At 43.2% G+C, this 23,199-nt stretch overlaps 1 protein-coding gene across 1 annotated transcript in view; it reads right to left on the minus strand.

The window, feature by feature from the left end:
* krt98 (keratin 98) overlaps positions 1 to 23,199 on the minus strand; it is a 29,567-nt gene that overhangs the window by 2,478 nt on the left and 3,890 nt on the right. Inside the window, exons 2-4 of the mRNA XM_048249400.1 lie at positions 4,136 to 4,649; positions 2,935 to 3,017; positions 2,282 to 2,438 (exon numbers count right to left, since the gene is read on the minus strand). Coding sequence (XP_048105357.1) covers positions 2,282 to 2,438; positions 2,935 to 3,017; positions 4,136 to 4,649 — 754 coding nt within the window. The remainder of the gene's footprint in view (positions 1 to 2,281; positions 2,439 to 2,934; positions 3,018 to 4,135; positions 4,650 to 23,199) is intronic.

A 23,199-nucleotide genomic window follows, 5' to 3' on the forward strand; every position in this document is an offset into this window, starting at 1 on the left:
AGATTATATTTGACAACGGGGTTTTAGTGTCCAAGTTCATTTGAGGGTCGTTTTGTGTGTGTGTGTGTGTGTGTGTGTGTGTGTCTGTGTGTGTGTGACTGTGTGTGTGTGTGTGTGTGAGTGTGGTCATGTAAAAGACCTCCTTTGCATAGGGTTTAAAGGGTAAACATGAGCTCATGCATATACGAGCTTGCTCCTCCTCCAGAGAATAGAAAGGAAGGATGGAGCAGGGCAGCAGGAGAGGAGAGGAGAGGAGAGGAGAGGGGGAGGTCACCGTGGACACACACACACACACACACAGTTGTTTTTCACATTTTAGCCTCCAGAATGGAAAAATGTGCGCACAGAGGAACGAATAAGAATAGCCTCCCCCCTGTGCCAACCCCCCCCTCATCCACACACACACACACACACACACACACACACACACACACACACACACACACACACACACACATACACTCGGACCAAGCAGGGAAAGTTTGTGGCCTGCTGTGTAAGCTCTTTCACCACAGGGTCAGAGAGATTCAGGAGCTTTAGCGTCCTCACCATATTTGGAGATGCATTGGGACCACTTTCACTAAAAAAAAAAAAAAAAAAAAAACATTCCATGGTGGGCATGGTCTCATCAATCAACCTCCGCTAAAATATTATGCACTTGAGCAGCCATAGTTTATCTGAAATTGTCTGTTCCCCAGCTTATGTGAGCTTGCCTAAAATACACTACAATGGGTGTGAGTCATGTCAGTTGAGTACCCTGCAGGGCATGACAGAACATTGAACGATAGATGCGCTCTAGTGCCCCTCTTGCTTAATCCATCCATAGAGAGAGAGAGAGAGAGAGAGAGAGAGAGAGAGAGAGAGAGAGAGAGAGAGAGGCGCACGCATACTTCTAATCTGTGCAAAAGAAGCGCACTTCTTATCTGTGCTAAAGAAGCGCACTTCTTATCTCTGCTAAAGAAGCGCACGCATACTTATTATCTGTGCTAAAGAACGTACTTCTTATCTCTGCTAAAGAAGCGCACTTCTTATCTCTGCTAAAGAAGCGCACGCATACTTATTATCTGTGCTAAAGAACGTACTTCTTATCTCTGCTAAAGAAGCGCCGATACTTATTACTCGATACTTCTTATCTCTGCTAAAGAAAAGCCGCATACTTCTTATCTGTGCTAAAGAAGAGCACTTCTTATCTCTGCTAAAGAAGCGCATACTTCTTATCTCTGCTAAAGAAGCTTATCTCTGCTAAAGAAGCATTCTTATCTCTACTAAAAAGACGATACTTCTTATCTCAGCTAAAGAAGCGCACTTCTTATCTCTCAGCAAAGAAGCGACGATACTTAATCTTCTGCTAAAGAAGCCGCAAAGCATACGCATACTCTTATCTCTGCTAAAGAAGCGCACGCATACTTCTTATCTCTGCTAAAGAAGCGCACTTCTTATCTCTGCTAAAGAAGCGCACGCATACTTATTATCTGTGCTAAAGAAGCGCACTTCTTATCTCTGCTAAAGAAGCGCACGCATACTTCTTATCTCTGCTAAAGAAGCGCACTTCTTATCTCTGCTAAAGAAGCGCACGCATACTTTATCCTGCTAAAGAAGCGCACGATAATTTTATCTCTGCTAAAGAAGCCGACGATTTATCTCTGTTAAAGAAGCGACTTTATCTCTGCAAAAGAAGCGACCCAAAGAAGCGACGATACTTATTATCTGTGCTAAAGAAGAGCACTTATTATCTGTGCTAAAGAACGCTTCTTATCTCTGCTAAAGAAGCACACTTCTTATCTGTGCTAAGACAGGTAGGGCGGGCGATAGGAGGTGTCGGTTATGTGTTTTGTTTGGCATGACAAAACCTATTCTGCTCATGGACATGATATAGGCTTGAGAGTTGTCCTACCTACCACTGCTTTTAAAAGATGGTTGCTGTGGTAGTAAGCTAGATGCAGATGACTGAGTTATTGATATATAATGATATATAATGAGGGATGTTTTATTTGCTTGTGAGATGATTCATATAACACTAGGCCAACATGATCATGCCAAATAAACCAAATGTGTTATTTTTGCTCAAAAAGGAAGCTATTCATTATGTCAGCAGGTTGTGTCAGTATTAAGATGTCTGCAAAACATTCAAAATTACCTCTGGAACTAGATAGATAGATAGATAGATAGATAGATAGATAGATAGATAGATACTTTATTGATCCCCAGGGGAAATTCAAGGGGAACTCTATCTCTCCAACCAGTGCGTGTATGTGTGTGTGTGATGGGTGGAGGGGCTTACCTCCTGATGGTTCCTCTTCATGAAGACCAGTTCCTCTTTCAGGCCCTCGTACTGCATCTCCAGGTCTGAGCGCATGAGACTCAGCTCATCTAGAACCTTCTTTAGGCTGGCGATATCAGCTTCGACAGACTGACGTATGGCCAACTCATTCTCATACCTATTTCAATCAGAATCAGAAAGGTGTTCATACAAACTGTGGGCAGCCGTGGCCCACTGGTTAGCACTCTGGACTTGTAACCGGAGGGTTGCCGGTTCGAGCCCTGACCAGTGGGCCACGGCTGAAGTGCCCTTGAACAAGGCACCTTACCCCTCACTGCTCCCCGAGCGCCGCCGTTGTAGCAGGCAGCTCACTGCGCCAGGATTAGTGTGTGCTTTACCTCACTGTGCTGTTTGTGTTTCACTAATTCACCGATTGGGTTAAATGCAGAGACCAAATTTCCCTCACGGGATCAAAAAAGTATATATACTATACTACTATACAAACAGGTCACTAATATTGTGTTGCACTTCCTAGAGCACAAACCAGCTGACAGAAACTCAAATTTGATTACCTTCCCACACACAAACACATACACTAATGAACTGAAAATGTCATGATCTGACACTCACACACATATCATACATGCATACAAAAGAGATAACGAATTACTCACTTCACTCTGAAGTCATCTGCAGCCAGCTTGGAATTGTCAATGGACAGCAGAAGCAGAGAGTTGCCCTTGTAGGCAGCACGGATCTGAGAGCAGGCAAAAGACCAGAACCAAGTTTCAGTTGATACCAGAACATTTATAACTGCACCATGTTCAATGCCACTGGTTGCATTCACTCCCTAATACATTACAATATTAATAATACATTAATACACTATTAAAGGAGAATTCCAGTGTGATATTGACCTAAAGTGTATTGAAACATGATACCGAGTGTGAACGTATGTCTCATGGCCCATCTCGACTTGTCCCCTGCACTCCAAAATCTGGCGCTAGTTAGCCGATGCTACCAACAGCTTTTTCAGTAGTGGTGCTTCGGCATCGGGCTAGCCATGCAAATAAATCACTGTTTTACACCCATTTACGAGGCTCAATGTACTTTGAAAAAGCACTGGTAGTTTACTTACAAGACGATTTATACAGACAGTATCTTCACGAAGTTTAACGTTTGCAGCCATCTTGAATTTAGTCACGATAAGTCGAGCAACAACACATTATACTAATAATTGTGGGACATTATCTCTGACAGCCCAGTGAGATATTATAAGACAAACCAGTGAGATATTATAAACAGCTCTGAATAATGTTTATAGTAGACAAAAGCCAACATTCAAGCCGAGAATAGTTTTCCTTGTTGACTTGATCTCATGAGTCTTTTTTTTGTCTCAACGTAAGAATGTTTTCTGTCTTTTCCACTTCCAAGCCCACACACAGTGCTGGAATCTGACACCTCATATAAACATACTTCTATTCAACTGCCCAGCGAGCATTTGACATGCATTGGCAGGCACTTAGCTAACATGAGTCCCTGCCGTTTCTACAAAATCATTAAAGCAGTTCCACCCCAAAGGTTTTTCTAGCCGTCAGCCGATAAATAGATTACCTACAGGCAATTTCCTTTCTCCGCCACCAGAGGTCATTTAGAGGTCAACTGTAATTGCCAGTTTTCTCTCAACTCTCTGTCTATCTAGTTATCCAAATGATGTGCATTGATAGTGTATTTACTGAACTTCGGGTCAACCGAACCTATGTAAACATGTTTAAACTTCCATTTGCCTGTCTATCTACCCCACATTGTCTAACTAACCAGCCGACACACACACACACACACACACACACACGTTGTGTCCACCCCGCCCCTCACCTGGTCACGCAGGTCATCGACCTTGGCCAGGTGGGCCGAGTGGTCGTGGCTGACCACGGTGTGCTGCTCGAGCCATAGGTGGATCTTGCGCTCCAGCTCCGTATTCTCCTTCTCCAGCGTGCGCACGCGCTCCAAGTAGGACGCCAGCCGGTCGTTGAGGTTCTGCAGCGTGGACTTCTCGTTGGCGCCCACATGCAGGTCCAAGCCGGAAGTGGAACTTGGCAGGCCGTTGGCCAAGTTGAAGCTGCCGCCGGACATCGCCGAGCCGTAGAGACGCGGGCCGACGCTGGCGGTGGAGATTCGGGTGCCCTGGCCACCAGCGCCACCGTAGACGCTCATCGTTCTGGGGCTGTAGGATCTGGAGATGAAGGACATGGTGCTCGTAGTTTGGCTGGCTGGCTGGCTGGCTGGGATCGAAGAGGTTTGGAGGCTGAAGGCTGCTGGAGTCTCAGCGAGGTGAGTGAGGAGAGACACAGCCCTGGTCTCCCTTTTATCTACCTGTCCCTGTGTCAACCTGGAAGGGGGCGGGGAAGGACATAATAGCCTTACCTGTTGCGGACAACAGGTAAGCCCTCATCCACTCCGCTGTGTGTGTGGGTGGAGGGGTGGGCCCAGAGAGGTAGGGGACATTATAGGGGTAGGGGGTGGTGCAAGTGTGCCGGCAGGGGAGGAATGCCCCTGACCTGCACAACCTGCAAAACAGCATTTTTAATGTTTCCTTGTTTCTTTTTCTGAAAAATGTTAATGTGAGTGTGTGTGTGTGTGTGTGTGTGTGTGTGTGTGTGTTGTGTGTGTGTTTGTTGGATTTAGTTATTGTGCACTTTTTTACATTTATATTGGATTTTATGGTACTGTGGTGTTTTTTCAAATGTTCAAATGTTCAAAACTAATGCACAGTATATATATGCAACTGCAGTATTGCATTGTCAAAATGTTGTATTTATATAAACTGTGGGTGAACTTAAACTGTATGGCTATGCGGTGGTTCCTGTAGGCTTTGCGTGCGGTGGTGGGGGGGCCTCCATGTCCATTTTGCTTGGGAACCCCAAATTCCTTGAAATGGCCCTGCCCTCGTCTGAGGTTAAGATCCACTTCTCACTAAATCGGAGTGCTCCAGACTTTCTGCCGTAGTCATATCCCTACATATATAGCCTATGCATATTCACGAATTGCAGTGATTTTAAGTTGGTATTGCACGATTGTTGCTCTTCTAGTGTGGTGCTGTGCTTATTCTGTGTTTGGAGATACTGGCGGCCTTCTCTTTGTTTGTGTGAGTGTTGTGCCGGTGCGTGCGAGTGATTGACAGGTGGCCTGCTGTGGAGACGTCACTGCCTGGTGTGAGACAGACTTGTGTTAGAGGAACCTCTTATGGACTGTGGCTCCTAGCTATGAACTTCAAGTGGACTTTTGAATCTGTTTGTCTGATGTCTAGCTTTTAAGCTTGAGCAAGTGTGTGTGTGCTTGGTGTACCCCTTTTTATTATTGTAATCAGAGATTGTAATAAATATATTTTTATACTAAAATCGTTGTCTGGGTAAATCTGTTGTGTTGCTTCCACCAAACTAAAGAACTTGTAAGTAAAAGAAAGTTATATTATTGAATAGAGTCCCCAGCTCTCCAATTGGGTGGCGTAGTCGAGCTACTTTGCTTGTATCACATTTGCCTACTGTAGATTGGGCACTCCTGTATGCCAGGTGCATTGTGAGTCGGTTTTACACATTTCAGAGTGATTTTTTGGCACTAGGAGAGTAAATTGACACATTTAGCGCATTTGATACAATTTGATACAAAAATTACAGCGACTGGGTAATTTTTGTATGTGTCGAATGGAATTTAAATCACACATCGAAACGTTGTACTAAGAGACAATCCCTGAGCTTTTTCTAGCCTAGGCATTCATTCACATACCATTTACATGATCACATGCCATAGTAGCTCACATGCCATTGTTAGAAGAAATAGTGTGAGGAAAAAAACAACTAAATTGTTTGAGTTTTGAATGCCTTAGATTGCAAGTCCTTTGAATGTGGCCAGGCAATTCCCTGTATTGTTGTTGTTTACACACGGATACAACACAGAAGAAATTCACACTTTACTTGACGAGTGAGTTCATAACACATTCATAGCAGCTGTCATAAACTGCACATAAAGCATTCATGACTGTTTCATGAGACATGACTCAACATTCATACCAAACCTTTCATGAATGTGGAAGACAGAACGATGACAACTTGTCAAAATAAGTCCAACAATCGCAAAGCAACATTGCCGTTTGTAAATATTTCATGAATATATGTCTATAATATAGAATATAAAGTCTAGGCCTACATCGAATGTCACTTTACTATACAAGTTGTGTAATCACTGAGTTTAACACTGGGAGGTAAACTAGCCTACAGTACATTCAGCTGACCCGTATTTGTGTAACCTGGAACGGTTGAACATTCCCAGTAGCAAAAGATGCATGCTTTCATTCTTCACAAGAGAACACACGTTATCACACATGTTGCATTCTCGCATGCAAGATCTGAAATCTTTTGCAGATTATGCAATTTGCAGATTCAGTTGCAGATATGTGGGTACAGGTACGATTCGTTCTTGTACTGTGTGTTTCAGACTGACAGCCCTGGCCTCAATGTACATTTTTCAACACTCCGTTGTCTTCGAATGGATAAGAAGATAAGCCAGATTTAGATCACAGTCACGGTCCTTCTATACAATGAGAAGGTGACAGAGAAGATGGGTTCAGAAGATTCTCCTTTGACTAAGATGGAGGTGTTTACTAAAGATAGAGTTGACGTTGGGAGTATACGGAAACAGAGCCTAAGCTATCTTGCCCAACTTGTTTAGTGGTACATAGACCCTTTCAATATGTTCCTAGAGGGTTTCCTGTTGAAATGTTCAAAACCAACGCAGATACTTTGAAATGAAAATGAATCATGACTTTAGAGTGATGCTCTACAAAATATCCACTTTAAAACTTAATTTTGAAATGTTTATTTGTCCCCAAGTTACCATTTGCTCAATGCCGTTAAGTAGTTGTTAAGCCGCCAGAACTGCCCTAGGAACGCACCTGTTTGTTTATGCAGGGTCTGTTGCATCAAAGAACCAAACACACTAAACATGACCATCACACCAGCAGCTCTCCTCCAGGCCTGAAGGGGGCAGAGAACCCAACCGCATTGGTGGACCTAATTTCAGCCAGTGCACCTGCCAGATAGGCATGGGTTTAAAATGTATGGGGTTAGCTTAGTCACCCTTTTGCTTGGATTCCTCAGCCTGCAAACCATAGATATAAGAAAGCTAGCTATCGCATTGGGCCCCAGAACGTACGTAAATAGCCCTGCCATCATGGTGGGGGCAACAATCACTGGAGGCCAATGGAGAAACCGGTGTCTCTGATTGGAAATCAGACAGGTGTCTCTGATTGCCGGCAAGTGTTGCCCATAGAAAATAAGGTGTTGCCCCCAGCTATATGGCGGCACGTTCACATATGCTACCTAATAGAACTCAACGGACAATGTGGCATCTAGCTTTCTATATCTATGCTGCAAACAAGTCAAACACACAGCTCATTGTTCAATTATAAAGACACAACTGTTTAAACATCTCCTTTATTTAAAGCCATGAATATTGTTTACTGTGTAAAGTAATGCATGCTTATTTTCTGTTTATCTTTAAGGTTATCAACCTATTCCCTATTTAATTAAATTCCTTTAAATCACTTTATTCCATTCAACCATTCAACTGTTCCAACATCAACCAATGCCATCAAAATCCTTCTAGAAGAAAAATAAAAACATCAAAAAGGAATTGAGTTGTCCCTTTGCATCCTTAATGTGTTGAACAAGCCGTTTTCAAGTTTGGACAGAGCTGAACTCATTTTAACACCTAGACAACTTGACAGTATTCCTGCATATATCTCTGCTTTAGCTGCAAATACTAGATCTAGCAATACAATTTTATAAGGAGACACAAGATGACATCAAGCTTCACTCTATTGAATTTGACTGTATACTACTTCTGTTTTCTGTTGGGTTCCTTCATCTAAGGCCAAGCCATATTTTGGAACAAGTCCCAAAATATCTGGAGCCACAAATATTTCTAAAATGTCTTTGGGGTTCCTCTGGGAGCATTGTCTGTTGGCTGTGAGATGACCCGTGCCATCGGATCTGACAGACCTCAGACAGAAGGCCATTCATAATCTCCAACAACCTTCTGACACATAGTTTTGGAGATCAAGCATTTTCCAGTCAGCATCCACTGGGCTGGAACCCTTATTCATGTAAAGCTTTCAAAGACTTCTGCAAAGAAGCCAACATTTCCTGTCGATTTTCTGGAAAATCAGTTAGGTTATTAACTATTCAACTACCTGGAGTTATTAAACTATTCAACTATGACTATGTCTACTGTTGAAATACCTTTAACACCCGTTATCAAGAGCTTGCTTTCTGTTTATGGTATCAACAAACCATAGAGAAAAGCAAGCTTCATATTTCAGTTAGCAGTTGAAAAACAAATACAATGGGAACGTGTGACTCAGTACAGGCAAGCTGAAATCATGGCTCAGATCCAAACAGTGCATTCCTCAGCTATCTCCTGCCTGATGCATCAAAGTAAAAAGACTGGCAGTGTCACAGAGGGGGATGAGACCAACCATCTATCACAGCTTCAGCAAGTCCTGGCCCATGATAATGAGGCATCCTTACAGCTATGGGAAGAATTCAAGAAATTGGACTGCTCTTCTCACGAGGCATGCAGGAGAAGACATACACTGAATGCAGGGGAGTATTTTCTAGTGTGCAACCTGCCCTGCAAGATGTTATATGATGTTTATGAAGGCTGATTTGATAGCTTGAGAATACGCAGCTTATCCCCCTTTTTCTCTTGGATTCTGAAGTCTTCGCTCAACCAAGAAAGATCGTGCTATTTTCTTGTTGTAGCTGATTTACCTGATTTACAGTAGAGTGCTATCTTTTTCCTTTCCATCCTCTCTTTCTGACATTGTGTGAATTTGATGAACACAACACCACTATTTTTTTGTGATATTCACAAACTTTTAACTGAGGTATCTCGGTTGTCTTATATGGACGTAATACAACTCACAGTAAATTGGGGTGGACATGATACTGCTCATTAGTGGCATTGCTAACATTGTGTTCTGCCAATAGGCTTAAAACTCTTCTCATAATAATATTAATATCATCTAGTCGAGTGCCGTTGCTAATGTGGTAGGAATGCTCTGTTCATTACCCCAATTCACTGACATGTTTGACACCACCACCACTCTGCTTCATCTGAACAGATACTAGGGGCATGTCTCATCTCCACAACCATGATATCAAATACCTGCAACCACACCCGTTTTTTTTCCCCCACAATGGCAAATTATAATTTCCTGTAACTTGAGAGGGAGGCACAAATAACATCCATTCTATGTGATAATGTGTATTCGGTCCACCCCTATAGGTTCAGCCCAAGGTCAGGTCTGCAGTAGACTGATAATCAAGAGTTTTAATCAAGAGCTCAGCCTCCTGAGAGCCACTGACCAGATACACCCCCAAAAAAAAAAAAAAAATTGCCAAATCCATCTTTGGGGGAAATAAAGTAAAATTATAAAATATCTATTTGGTGCCTCCTAGTGGTCTGTTTTAAGAAAAGCATAGGTAACCTGTCATGCCACCTGCCATGGGTGAGATACTGTTTTCTGGTAGTCTGTCTAAGCATGCATCCATGTGTGGTTCTGTCTTATATGCCAGAATCAATATCTTTGATCTTCATCAAATATGGCACAGTTCATAACTGAACTGTGAACTGATTAAGTACTCAAAGTTGCAGGGTCAAAGGTTAGGGTCACATGTTTGTGTCTCCTACCCATGTTCACAGTTTCTCATTGACACCTTTACACATCATAAACTCTACATAACCTGATTGGGTATAGGTCATGGGGTCAAAGGTCAAGGTCAACTTCTGTCTAAGACACACAGATTACGGCTGGCGGGGGCATACTAATCAATGCTTTGCATAGAGTTTGATTTGATTTACAAACCTAGTTTTCACTGTTCATGGGAAAGCACAGCATTTGACACATCATTATGTCAAAAAGCAGAATGAAGATCCTGTGATCACCTTCTGAGTGATCAACTTCTGTTTATGTACATACGTTTGCATGCCAAGGTTTTGAGTCTGAGTTATAGGTCTGCACTCCCGCAGTAGACCCGCGGGTCCCGACGCAAAAGAGTGCGGCGCGGGACAACTTTTGAAAGCTCTTTGCGGGAGCGGGCGGGATGAGAGAGGTGCGTTCGCGGGTGCGGGACAAACCGATGATTCATTGCACTCCCGCAAATTAAATATGTGCGTAAAATTAAATATGGAAATGATTAAAGTACTGGTCATACTGTAACTATAGTTCAGCTGGATGTTCTGTTACGCAGCATTAAAAAACGGGGTTTAAGCATAACTGACGGATAGCGGGCCTATAGCCTATATTGTCGTTTACGTGGGTTCAATTTGTTCCTGCTGCTCATTGTCAAAACTCGAAATCGAAAGCATGACAGAGGAAGAGGGCACCAGACTAGGCCTACTTCAGTTGTTAGCCTACATTCAGAACCAAGAAACTGACATCTGGAGTGTGCTCCTTTTGTGAGACAGAAAGAAAAGCTGAATAGGCTATCCCTCCTGCATGCGGGCTTTAGCGGGCGGGAGCGGGACATCATGTTACAGATGCGGGCGGGAGTGGGACTAAAAATGACACATTAATGCGGGAGCGGGCGGAAGCGGGACAGAATATTGCGGGAGCGGGCGGGGCAGACCTCTAGTCTGAATTGTCTCAGTAAAACCATCAAAAGCACAACATCCATCCTTCCTCCTGTCCTAACCCCTCCTTCTAATTAATTTTGTGAAGGAAACAAAGAAGGAAAGATAGGATGGAGGAATGAAGGAGAGGCAGATATGAGAAATGAGATGTCCTGCTCACCTCACTTTTAAGAGACGTCAATTACTGATGATGTGGCGAAGCGTCACCTCTAAGGCTAGAATAAACCGACCATTGTCATGCACAAATTGCATAAAATATGAACTTATATAGTCTATATGGACTTCTACCACTTATTGACCCTGATAATGACGTAATCTTTTGAAACCGAAAGGTGACAGGCGTGAGAGGGAACTTTTCACCTTGGCAGCTCAGACTAATGATCACACAATTCCGACTGGAAACGTTTCCACCACATTTCCTCGCATATAAGCCTTTTCTCCTCTCTCCTCTTACCTCCTCTGGTTGCAATTAGACTAATGAGACATCGATTACACTTTAATTGACAGTGTCGATATAAGAGTGACATGACACTGTCATGAATGTGTCATAAACACTTCATAAACGTTCTGTTTTCATTCGTGTCATTCGGTTTTTGTCATAACAGGATAAGGGTTAGGTTTAGGGTTAGGGTTCATGTGTCATGACAGTGTCATGTGTTTATGACAGTGTCATGTCACTCTTATGTCGACAAGGTCAAGTAAAGTGTTACCGAGACATCCTTGATGACTGTGGACAGAGGAGAGGAGGAGAGGAGCCACATAGAGCTTGGGAGGCACCCACTGAGTGCCTTTTTAAATCCCAGCTTTGGTGAAGTCAATGGGTGTGTTCTCTACCTGCCACCAGAGGTTGCTGTGTCACCACACACAGGAAACTACTGCACCTGCTACTGCAAACTGGCAATAGGGTGGGGCCGGAACAAGCACAGACACACATATACACATACACACACACGCACACACACACACACACACACACACACACACACACACACATGCACGCGCAACAGGGTGGGGCCGGAAACAAGCACAGACACACATACACACACGCACGCGCACACACATGCACATGCACATGAACGCACACAAACACACACACAAACACACACACACATGCACGCACAAACACCTGCCCAAAGTCACAGTGTGAGATAGTGAAATAGCAGGTGTAAATCTGCTAATAAATGAGTGACAGAAGTGGCAGTGATTCATCCCCTTTGTCAACTAGACTTGACAACAATGGCATTGCAGATTTACAAATTTAGGACACATGTGATAATCTAAAAAAATAAGATCATGCTTTACCAAACCAGAAGGTATAGAGGCCCTGAAGGGACATTTCATGTAAGCACGAGAAACTGTCCGGTGCACATCGGAAACATACAAAAAATGTTTTTTTTCTTTACCTATGTCCTCTTATTGGCTTCACATTTTTAGTGAGAATGAACAAGTTCTGGTGTGCACACAAAAGTTTCTGGTGCGCACCAGCAACTCAATTTTTTATTTAAATTTTTTCCACATGTCCCTTTAGGAGTTCCGTCATATAATAAGTGTGGATAGTTTTTGTGTTTTTCATCCTCCGTCGTTCTTGTGCTGGAGGAAGCCAAGAATTCATGATCACTATGTGCTCATAAACATCTTGGGCAACTCATGAGAATGTGCAGGTATCTCATTTCGCAATGTAGAAAAATACGCAGATGATAATGCCTCCATTATAGAAGGGACAGGGACACATCAAACGGTTGACAGCATGGGAACGTGGTGTGCTATGATTTAATGTCTGGCATGGTGCTACAGTTTCTTCACAACCAGCAAAAGTGTGACAGAGGGACAGTGCGTCCATCGCCTGGAATCCCGCACGGCCAGTCCAGAACAATGGGCCGTATCCGAGCGCTATGGAGGCAGAGACAGGAAATCACACCCTCCACAACATCCCAGGGTCAGTCCCAGCTGCCACCATGTTGCGTTGCCATGGCAAAACGCTCAGGGTAAATAAACACAGGCAGCGTGCGGAATCAGTGAGTCATGTAAGAGGAGAGGAGAGTGAAAGAGGGAAGGGAAGCAAAAAAACACTCATAAAGTTCCGATGTTTCTGGTTGATATGGTTTCCCTAGTCACGACTAGATTGTTATCTGTTCATTTAACATGCTTGAGCAATCTAAAGCGTAATTCCTTTAATTTCACGTGGACAAAATAAGCAGTAGGCCTATGCTGAGTGTACATTAACAGCACCCTTGTTTCAGATGGTGAAATATACTGCTCAAAACAATTAAGGGAACACTTCAATCATACACTGGATCGGTACTCTGACACTGTTTGGTTCTGAGCACTGTATAATTCGATCAAATACAGATCACACAATCAGATGCTATCTGTCTCCGTGTGACAAACAAATAGGCCTCCTGTATCTATGTCTGCAAATATTGTTTGCCACATAGAAACAGATCATCAACGTTCCCAGGCTGCGGGGCCTCTTTGGCAATAGTGACATCACTGCATTCACTCATCAGACACCTGGGGAAACAGGTATTTTTCTCCGCTGACGAAGCCACCATGTCGCTCATGGCAGGATGAGACTGGATGTATTCATCGGTGACATCTCCATCAAACAGCCACTGGGTCAAATAATGTTAGTTTACACACACACACAAGTGTACAGTAGTTGATGTGCATTAGATTTGCATTATGTGCATTAGATGTGTGAGTAGATTAGTGTAGTTGATGTGTATTAGATTAGTGATGTGTATTATATGTATTACATTAGTTGATATGCATTAGATGTGCATTAGATTAGTTGATGTGCATTACATTAGTTGATGTGCATTAGATGGGTATTAGATGTGCATTATGTGCATTAGATGTTCATTAGATTAGTGTATTATTAACCTTATCAAGTGCTGGCTGTATGCATTTCATGTGTAGATGACAGTGATGTTTTGTGTTATAATCCCCAGCACTATGTTTACTACTGTGGCCTGCACTTAAAGCCTACTTTGGCCTAGCCTTAGATATATCTCCATCACGATAATCTTTTTAAGAAAGATACATACTTATTAGTCAGCACCTTTACTGTTCAGTTTGAACAAACACATGAGTTCTTATTACTCCTCGAAAACGGCTTTGTTTGAACAGTCTGTTTGAACTAGTGTTGTTTGCTGCAGGGCAGCATGTGGCCTTGGCAGTGAGTGGCACAGTCCAGTTCAGCGCAGGCCCTGTTGGGGGAACATCAGTTCAATGGTTGGGAAATTACTTTCATGGGAAAAGACCCCTTACACGAGGACAAGTCTATCAGGACTCTCTCTCTCTCTCTTTTCTCTTTCTCTCTCTCTCCCTCTCCGTTTCTCTTTTGTAACTCTGTTACTCTATCATGTTGAGCCTGTTTAAATAAACTGAAGTGGGCAAGGGAGAAAGGGCGTAGTGGTGTTTTTGCAGTGACTCATAACTGTTGGCCAACACTCCTGTGTCCAGTGGACACACTGAATATCTGGAAGTAGAAGTTAACAAAAAATTCCTCTGCTAAACTTTACTCTCACTGTTTGTTCTGACTTAGGACCTTCTGACTAACTGTGGTGTGCGGGGGAATTACTTGTCTAAACGTCTATAATTGGAGAACCTCAAGACTGAATTGCGAGAAAAACTGAGTGCATTGCACAAGCTATAGCCATTGTGAGATTTACATGAGCTGAAAACACATCCTTATGACGTCTTTTACATATTACCTTCATGTATTAAACAATAGGCCAAAGCTAAACAAACACATATTTCTTGGCTACAGCGATATGTTTCTGTTGTCATGGTAATTCTAATCGCAGAAGCTCAGAAGTCAATCACAGGAAATCCAGACGAGGTTAACTGCAGTTGAGGATGTCAGAAAGACAATGTACACAAAGGACAAGACTCCTGCAGGTGGTCTGGAGCTTGGGATGTTCTAGATTGTTCCTGTCTCTCGGGACTTACAGACTTATTTGTACATTTCTGCGCTAGCAAACCAGTGTGCACTGGCCCAAGCAGTTGGCCACTGACTCCATTTCATGGCTCCATGGAAATACCTCATCACCATCGGTCAATCAAGAAATGTGAAGCTTCTGAAGAGAAAGCGACTGAGACCCTGAAACATGCATGGCTGGAAGTCACACGGAGTAGCTCTGGGGAATCCCTCACCTAAGAGAACATTAAAACAATCATGCCTAACATTCCGTAGAGGATTATATCCTTACCTTGTAAAAACTATGCATACAACACTTTGTATAGGTAACTAGGCTAATTTGTGCAGGGGAAGGGACACATAAGTGACCTCACGATTGGATTAATTCTCCACTCCACTCCTCTCTTCTGTATTACAACTCTGTGATATGTCTGGGCTTCTCTGTGTCACTATGTGCAATTCAAAACACTAACGTCTGAACATTTCAGTTAATTTCTTCGCTTTTGCTTCAATGTGATTAGAATCCACCTAAGGTTTGGGAACTGCCTGAGGCTTCAGTGAAAATATGACATCACCAATGTTGCACCCTAATATCCTTCACTCACCTGACACAGGTGTCAGGGCTCAGACAACTGCAACGTTCACACAGAACAACACTCCGCTATGAGGGAGTGTCGGCTGAGCAGACCCTGAGGAATGTTTACACAAGCCCAGAAGGAGCTCTTAGACTAGCAAACAGCTGGATGGCTGCCTGCCTGCTAGCCATTCCTCACTGTCAAAAACCCTACGGTGTCACACAAGTGCAAGGACTGTTGAGACTCAGCTGAGAGTTAGTCACCAACAGGAAACTGTTGTAGCAGACCTGTGCCAAGAGTATCAGGTACAGGATTAGGCTACTAATAGAGTTTACTGTAGATCACTATGTATGAGGAGGATTTGCAATCCAACTACTACTAAGAAGGCATGCACAAACCTTAGAAAGACCAACTCACAGTTATTTATCAATTTTAGATCATTTAGCAGTTTACACTTCGGGTGTCCCGCAGGCAGGACAATTGCAGTGCCCCCACCTCCCCCCAACATTCTAAATCAATTGTATGCACCATATTGCTATAGCATAGTAATATTATACACCATTTAAAAGCCTGAACTCTTGGGAATCCATATATGACAGCATTTTTCATGTACAATCTGTATAGTGCTTTACATTGTCAGATTAATCTTACTATGTCTCAATTAACCTTTGTTACCTTTCATTTGAGACCAGGATTATGCTTCTACACCAAGAGGTTGCCACACAGTAAGCATTTTATTGTCATTATGCATCTTGGGTAGCCAAAAGTCCTATGGGGAGTTTCCATAGGGCATTTTGCAAATCATCATTCTAACCTTTGCCACTCTCTGACAGTTCATCACACAGTCAATCTGGTACCAAAACAATCTACTAGGCCTCTGCTTCCAAAAGAGGTCAATCACTTGAATATAAGTCAAAGTATGTGGAAACAGGGCCATTGTTAGTAGGCAGTGTGCAATTTCGGGCAAAAACCCCAAATAGGGGGGGATAAGTGTAATGATTTAGCTTGCTTTTAGAGTGTGGAATGCATGTGTGTATGCTTGTGCCGAACCACAAATGAAGTTCCCTCACAGGAAAAATAAAGTTTTCTTGGCTTGACTTGAATAGGCTTCATGTATTTTAGTTATATAGTTGGTGATGGGCTCTGAAAGCTTTTACATTTTGGGTCCGACCCAGACCATAGCACTTCTATAGCCTGCATAGACTGGACGGCGGGTTAGAATGACAGGTGTGTTCGAATGTGAAAATAATACTTGTACTTGCTTATACAAACAACTGTCAAATAGTAGCAAATTGTTGATTGCTGTCTATTTAAAGTGGCTAAAATCAACAGAAGTGATACATACAAGTAAAAAAAGTGGTTGACTGAAGAGTATGTGATCAATAGCATTTCAAACAGCTGTGATTTATTTGGACCAATATAAAAAAAAAAAAAGTTACAGGTAATCAATCGTCTGATGCTCTGCCAAATCTCCTTGAGATCACCAAGAGCACATCTAACTTGCATATAGACCCTTTCAACAATAAAAACAAAAACAATGCTTGAACGTTCTATTTGGGTCCCAATCTACTTCCTCTGCATTAAGATAACATATGGAATGTTGAAACGGAAGTCTTGTGGGGCCAACTATGATGCTGATAATGGAACTCTCTTGAAAGGGTCCATATAGACCCTTTCAACAATAAAAACAAAAACAATGCTTGAACGTTCTATTTGGGCCCCAATCTACTTCCTCTGCATTAAGATAACATATGGAATGTTAAAACGGAAGTCTTGTGGGGCCAACTATGATGCTGATAATGGAACTCTCTTGAAAGGTTCTATAGACCCTTTCAACAAGGTAAACACAAACAATGCTTGAACGTTCTATTTGGGCCCCAATCTACTTCCTCTACATTAAGATAACATATGGAATGTTCAAAAGGAAGTCTTGTGGGGCCAACTATGATGCTGATAATGGAACTCTCTTGAAAGGGTCCATAGATGTACTTGCAGAGATAAACACACTGCCTCTGCCTGGGAGAAGATTAAAATAGCAAATCATTTTTTATTTGCAGAGAGGAGAGAGATTTGCAGAGGCTTGGGAGGCACCTCTCTCCCTCTTATGAAATGGGGCCAACAGCTTCTTGATGAAGGAGATCATTCCAGGCATCTAAGAGTGACTCAACGTCTACAAGCAAAAACAGGCTTGCTGACATCCTTATGCGATGCAAACCCACTACTGTCTCTGCTGTCAGGTTGTGTGTGTGTGTGTGTGTGTGTGTGTGTGTGTGGTGTGTGTGTGTGTGTGTGTGTGTGTGTGTGTGTGGTGGGGAGTTGGGACGTGGGGCTTTAGTGTCTGGAGACAGCATTGTGTTTGATGACCAGCATTGTTTAAAGTAGATGTCTGGGGGTGACTCAAACACGCCACCTGTGCGGTCGTCAACTCCGCCACACCCCACCCACAGCCCCGGACCAAACTTCATCCCTCCCAAGACTCCTTCAACTCAGGCCACACCCTGGTACTCTGCTCTGTCGGACCTCCTTTGAACTGGCGCATACCTGCTTCGACAGGCTCGGCGCTAGCGGTGGTCAGGCCACGGGCCAAAAGGGCGTTTGGTGCAGCCTGGACAAACACAGTCCAGCTCCCTCAGTCTCTCTCCACTCACACGCTATGACTTATTGCACTTGAGTGCTAGCTTGGCATGAAGGCTCAACCAGTGTGGGTGGAAGATGTGCTTATTTGGGGAGAGCTTTCTCTCACTCTCTCTCTCCCTCATACTCACTCTGTCTCTCTCTCCCTCATACTCACTCTATCTGTCTCTCTCTCAACCTCTGCTCTGTAGGCTTTGGAGCCCAAGTGTGTTATTCTGCTTAATTCCATGCAGATTCAGGTTGTGCTTTCATTTCGGGTTAGAATCATTTCTGCATGATTCACCCGTGAAAGTATTAATACAATGATTGCTTAATGATTTCTGATTTTTACAAGAGCTGATCCCATTGATTATCTGTAACAGACATAATAAAAAAAAACGGTTTACTAAACTAAGCTGTGTAATGTTTACGGTAACTCAGCAACATCTCAAGACACAGGACAATTACCGTGAAACATTCCCGTCATTGTGATACTGACATGTCTCCATGTGAGTTGTCTGCCAGAGACAGGGTGAGGTAGGTGATGTCCTGTCATGAACAGACAAAGGAGCCCTGTGCACATGTATGTGTGTGTGTGTCTGACCGAGCTTTCGCTCCACACCCGCAGGACGAGCTCGGACACGGCACAGGATGCCTAACTGATGCGCTACATCGCATGCAGTCGCTGGTGGTGCAATAAGTGAACATCCTTCACCCTGATGAAAATAAGTAGCAATGAAGTAGTGGTAGTAGTAGTAGTTGTAGTAGTAGTAGTAGTGGTAGTTGTAGTGGTAGTTGTAGTAGTAGTAGTAGTAGTAGTAGTAGTAGTGGTAGTAGTAGTAGTAGTAAGACGCAACCCACCCAAAGAAATATAAGTAAAAGCAACAATCAGATAAAGCCTAGTAAAAAAAGTAATGTCTAGAGTAAAATATAAAATGTATTGCAAGTAAGATCTATCAAGTATAATGTAATTATTAAAGGATAATTCCGGTGTGATTTTGACCTAAAGTGGCTTGAAACATGATACCAAGTGTGAACGTATGTCTCATAGCTCACCTCAGCTTGTCCCCTGCACTCAGAAATCTGGCGCTAGTTAGCCAATGCTACCAACAGGGTTTCGTTGTGGTGCCTCGGGCATCGGCCTAGCCATGCAAATAAATCACTGTTTTACACCATTTACGAGGCTCAAAGTAGCTCCATACTTCATTGGTAGACTTCAGAGGGCCTTGACATTTAAAACGAGACATGGAGAACTTTGAAAAAGCACTAGTAGACTATTTACAAGACGATTTATACAGACAGTACCTTAAGGAATTTTACCGTTAGACGCCATCTTGAATTTAGTCACGATAAGTAGAGCGACGAGTACGAACAAACAGGTATGATAAGGGGTCAGATTCCAAAACTAATTCCGTGGAAATGCATGGATTCAGTTGCTTCTAGTAGCAGCAACTGGAATCCATGCATTTCCACTGAATTATTATTTACAACACTAGCCTCGGGTAGCATAACCAGAATGATGTCAGTAAATCTGTATATGTTTGTGTTATGCACTGTTTGCCATCTGTCGGTCATCAGTCCAAAGAAAATAACCAACCTACCCACAACCTACCCAAAACACTCAAATCAACCGTCCCATACAACACTGTGTTGATGTGTGACAGGGCAATTAGCCACCGTCACGGCAGCATAGCGCTGCCTTCATTTAAAACACTGCATGTATGTCTGCTTCAATGTATATGTTTGTTGAATGTGTCTGTTTTCGGTTTACACTTATACCGTCTATATTCATCAGTCAAACATGTCATTCATCATACCTTTCCCCCGATGCTCCCGTAGTTGTTATATATAGGCCTATAGTTAAAAAACAAACACTACGGGCGAAGCTATCGCTAAAACTACACACAACACCACAACTCCCTACAGTTTAAAACATTCACCATTCAATCACGGTACGTCTGTTAAAATAATCACACTATGTCATGTCTTAAATGTTCCGTTTATTTAGCTTTAGTCATTACATAGAATGTCATTATCACGCCGTTACATGTTTGTCCTACTGGTGTCCACTGTCACGTCTTCTTCTGTTTGTAAAGGAGTGAATGCCGCGTTTACACCAAAGATTCTATAATTAAGTATAGTTAACAACCGTCTCTGTTTACACTGTTTAAAAACATATTGTGACTTCCTGGGAACCGGAAGTTCACCCGTGTTGTAATTAAAATGTAATAAAATATTATTTAGCTGTTGGGTACTGTTTGGTTATGCCAAACATTAGCAATTAAGTTTAAATGTATTAATTTATTTTCTAGTTAGTTAGAATGTGTTATTTTGTGCGGTTTTTAGCTTAGTTATATTTTGGCCTGTAAACACCCCTGATGCTTTTTATTATATTGGTTTGGCCCAATTGTAAGGGAATGTTCAGGCCTGTTTATCATGGGGGATTCAGTCTATTGGGGGAGGAATGGTGAAGAGACGTAAGTCTAGTGCTCAAACTGTTATTGACTGCAATTAGTCTATTGTCGACAAAATTTGGTATTGAATTATTGTTTTTGACTATCGTGTCAGTTTGCTTTGTTTATTAAAAGTATTTTTTTTTCATTATTATTTTGTTTTTGTTAAACCTTTTCTTAATTATTTTTTGCCCATCGGGCCTTAATTGGGAAAAATAAATACCCATCTTGCTACCTCTCTACATCTCTGAGTGCTTTAACATCCACCTCACAACGCCCACATCTACCACATCTACCCGTAACATGATGGATGGAATGCATGTCTAGATCTCAATCTGGTCTAATATCTCTAAGGCTTTGAATTATTGCACTTGTAACTATTGTAGCTGGTTATTTAGTTAGTTAGGTAGGTAGGTAGGCAGGCAGGCAGGCAAGGAGGTTGAATTGCATTCTGTTCTGTTTTTGTAGAAGTCCACACCAAAATTCCGTGTTTCAATTACCTGTGCTGTGCAGACAGCACACCAAATCCAACCCCAGCACAAAAGCCAGTTCTGGACGCCACGAGCAATACCCCAAGAGCAATACCCCAAGAGCAATACCCCAAGAGCAATACCCCACGAGCAATACCCCACGAGCAATACCCCAAGAGCCGCTTCCCATGTGTTTCTCATCTATTGTGTTGGCCGGCACTCGGGTATTACGAAAACAGCAAAAACTCCCCTCCATTAACCAACTCCCTTTATGCTCTCTCTCTCTCTCTCTCTCTGTCTAGCTGGGTGGGAGTGGTGTGGATGGATGGACCCCTGGTGCCATTGAAGGATGAATGTGTTTAGAGTGGTGGGCCCCTTGGGTTGGGCAAGTAGACCTCCACCAAAATGGCAGATTGTGAAAGAATACAACCCCAACAAAAAACAGACACCTGTGTGTCTGTGTCAAATTTTCTCCTCTTACTATAGAGTAGTGATAAGCTGGGTTTTGCTGTTTGTGTGTGTGTGTGTGTGTGTGTGTGTGTGTGTGTGTGTGTGTGTGTGTGTGTTTGTATGCGTGTGCGTTTCTGTGTGTGTGTGTGTGTGTGTGTGTGTGTGTGTTGTCTGTGTGTGTGTGTGTGTGTGTGCGTTTCTGTGTGTGAGTGTGTGCGTTTCTGTGTGTGTGTGTGTGTGTGTGTGTGTGTGTGGGTGTGCGTTTCTGTGTGTGGGTGTGCGTTTCTGTGTGTGTTTCTGTGTGTGTGTGTGTGTGTGTGTGTGTTTGTGTGTGTGTGTGCGTTTCTGTGTGTGTGTGTGTGTGTGTGTGTGTGTGTGTGTGTGTGTGTGCGTTTCTGTGTGTGTGTGTGTGGGTGTGCGTTTCTGTGTGTGTGTGTGGGTGTGCGTTTCTGTGTGTGTGTGTGTGTGTGTGCGCTCCCCCACAGCTGTGCCTCATTCCCTGTGACCGTTTCTCTCCCTTCATCCCAAATGCATTAGAACACGCTGTTCTCTGACGTGACACAGTAGAGCAGCTCTGCACAGCCCGGTCCACTTAGAACAGCTCCTCAGCGGCTGACATTCATGCGTGGTGTTTTTATAGGAGTCCTTTTTCATGGCCAGTGTAGAAAAGCTCTAAGGGAAGTGAAGGCTTGGCTGGTCCTGTATTGTATCTCCTTATCAGTGCTGTTGTTCTGAAACAGGAAGCACATGAGCCCCCAACACAAAGAGAAAGGGAGAGAGAGAGATCAGGGTGAAAGAGAGGAAGAGGCAGGGAAAGGGGAGAGGGTTAAAGGGACAGAGAGTGGGAGGGAGGGAGAAGGGGAGGAAAAGAGGAACAGAAAAAAGGGAAGGAGGTACTAAGGGGAAGGCAGAGGGACAGATAGAGAGAGAGAAAGAGGGAGAGAGAGAGAGAGAGAGAAGGAGAAATGGTGATCATAGCAGGCTAACTTTCTCACAATTACCACAGTTTTTACTTTGCCCTTTCCCTCCCATCTCTCTCTCTCTCCTCTTCCTCAGGGGAGTATCTGAGGCGATACTGGACTCCAGATGTGCGGCGTGGTCTGATGGGGTGGTGGAGGAGGAGTAGGGGCTGGGAGGAGGTGGCTGGGGTCCAAGCCTTATCTCACCACCCCTCTCCTCTCCCTCCCGTTGTCTGGCTCCAATAACAACAGCCCTGAGGGGGTCTCCCCCCCCTTTAACCCTCACCAGGTCAGAGAACCCCCCTAAGAGGCCGTTTACACGACACCGCCGGGTGGATTTTCTCTTACCGCTTTCACACCTTTAACGACTCCGGCAAGAAAAAACCTTGCGTGTACACACAGAGGTGTAACCGGCTAAATGTGCTGTAGTGCATATGCCAGACCAGTCGATGGCGCCGCTGTGCAGAAGCTTCACGATAAATTCGCGTGAATCGCGTAGAAGAAAACATTGTTGAAACAGTTTGTTAAGCCAGAGAATGTCTAATAAGTGCTCTGGTTAAGCAGTCGCATGAAATAAGGAGACTACAGACAATTCGGTTTTCAATTCAACTGTTAAACTAATAAAGTTCATTTTCAAGGTATGTGACTGCTATGTGAAATTTCAAATGCTTAGCCTACGCATTGCATTAGGTCTGAGCACCACTGGAGAAAACACTAACATGCAGTAAGCTAATGTTTAACTAAGTTAAGCTAACGTGTGCTTCCAACTTAGCCACTAAAGGCTGATAGGCTACATTGTGCACATA

The sequence above is a fragment of the Alosa alosa genome, chromosome 7 (genome assembly GCF_017589495.1).
Source record: "Alosa alosa isolate M-15738 ecotype Scorff River chromosome 7, AALO_Geno_1.1, whole genome shotgun sequence".
Classification (NCBI taxonomy): Eukaryota; Metazoa; Chordata; class Actinopteri; order Clupeiformes; family Clupeidae; genus Alosa; species Alosa alosa.